The 1,597-nt window shown below is 47.8% G+C and overlaps 1 protein-coding gene across 1 annotated transcript in view; it reads right to left on the minus strand.

Annotated features, from left to right (window-relative positions):
- Positions 1-1,200, minus strand: part of LOC119333408 (sodium/hydrogen exchanger 6-like) — a 7,810-nt gene extending 6,610 nt beyond the window's left edge. The window contains exon 1 of the mRNA XM_037606310.1: positions 1,026-1,200. Within this exon, the coding sequence (XP_037462207.1) occupies positions 1,026-1,200 (175 nt within the window). The remainder of the gene's footprint in view (positions 1-1,025) is intronic.
- Between the last annotated feature and the right edge of the window lie 397 nt (positions 1,201-1,597).

A 1,597-nucleotide genomic window follows, 5' to 3' on the forward strand; every position in this document is an offset into this window, starting at 1 on the left:
ATGAAACAATGTTCCCAAAGTGCTGACAAAATTCATTGATGAAGATACTTCATTATTGCAAACCTTGCAAAACCTCATACTCAAAATTGTCTCTCTTGTCGGGAACAAAGAAAGAAAAGCACTCAGTTATGAACAATGTATCCATTTGCTACGGTGCTGCTTGACTTTTTTTTATCCTCGATAACAGGGGGATAAATTAGTATGAAATTTAATATAACATTATGTGAACTACATCGATGAATTTGTTCAGAATTTTTTGAAACATTTAATCCTGAATTTGTATGCGATTTTCTCAAAAAGGTGGGAAGTTGCGCTGGACATGAAGCAGTTTTCCATGCCAAAATAGACCATACATTATGGCCCTTGAGATGAAGGGTGGAGCCACAACATGGGCATGATGCGACATGAAGAAAGCGCAGCTCCTATTTTGCTACAGTATTTAAAGGCATGAGAACATCAGCACAGATACACAACAAAAAAATATGTACAAAAAGGAAAAGGAATGAAGCATTCGTTTTACGTAGAGCCTTCGTGATCAGTTGCCTGACCAGTTGTTTCATGCTTCTGTAACTAATTTTCTGAAGCAGATTAAACTGAGTACAACACACCACAGTTCAGCAACTGCAAGCTAAGCCTTCGTGATCTAAAGCAAGCCCACAATCAAATGGTCAGACATGGCCAGATTCATCTATAAATAGGCCACTGTGTTCTTGATTCATGAATCTGTAATTTTTGGAGTTGGACTGAGAATTTTTTTAGTTCGCGCAGCAACAGATTCAGCAGTTGACTATTGTTACAGGCTTCATCGTGCTATCCGCCAATCATCATTCGAAGTTCAACATCATTTAACCAGCATTTGATCGCCCAAACCCCAACAAAGTAAACCCGCTACTGTAGAACTGCCTCCCGTTTTCGCGGCCAACCGACACGTGTCACGAAACCGCAGTAACCCCGGAGAGGCCACATCAATCAAACAGCCCAGAATCTTCAAAATGGCGCGGGCGCCGGACGTACAGCAGACGTACCGATGAGGAGCGACGCGCTGGCCTCGGGGAGGTAGTAGACCCTGCGGCGGCGGAGGAGGTGGCTGAGCACAAACGCCAGCACCAGCATCGATATCTGCAGCAGGATCCCCACCCCCGCCGCCTCCTCCTGCTCCTCCACCGTCGGCGCCCCCTGCGGCGGCGCCCCCGCCGCCATCCCTCCCTCCCCCTCTCCCTCGCAAGCTCTCGCGGGTGCGAATGCTTCCTTGGCTTCGGCGCCTCGTTTGATTCCCGATGATTCCCTTTACGGGATATTTGTCGCTGTTTTCCTTTCGAAAGTTCTGTTTCCGCCTCTGAAATTGTCTTCGGGGTTCCTCTCGTGCTCGTTCCTCTCTGCGTGGACGGCTGGGATGCGTTTGACTGTACCTGACGGCTGGGATGCGGCTGGGACTGGGGGAGCTTGCCACGTCTCCGTGGACATTTGCACGGAGGAAGCATGAAAGAACATTGAGTTGAGTTTTACTTAGAACATCTTCAACAACCGTCCAACGCGTCGCGCGCTAAAAATCACTTTTCCGCGTATTCTTTGGATAGATTTGCGTGACCGACAGCGC

The sequence above is a fragment of the Triticum dicoccoides genome, chromosome 7A (assembly GCF_002162155.2).
Source record: "Triticum dicoccoides isolate Atlit2015 ecotype Zavitan chromosome 7A, WEW_v2.0, whole genome shotgun sequence".
Taxonomy (NCBI): Eukaryota; Viridiplantae; Streptophyta; class Magnoliopsida; order Poales; family Poaceae; genus Triticum; species Triticum dicoccoides.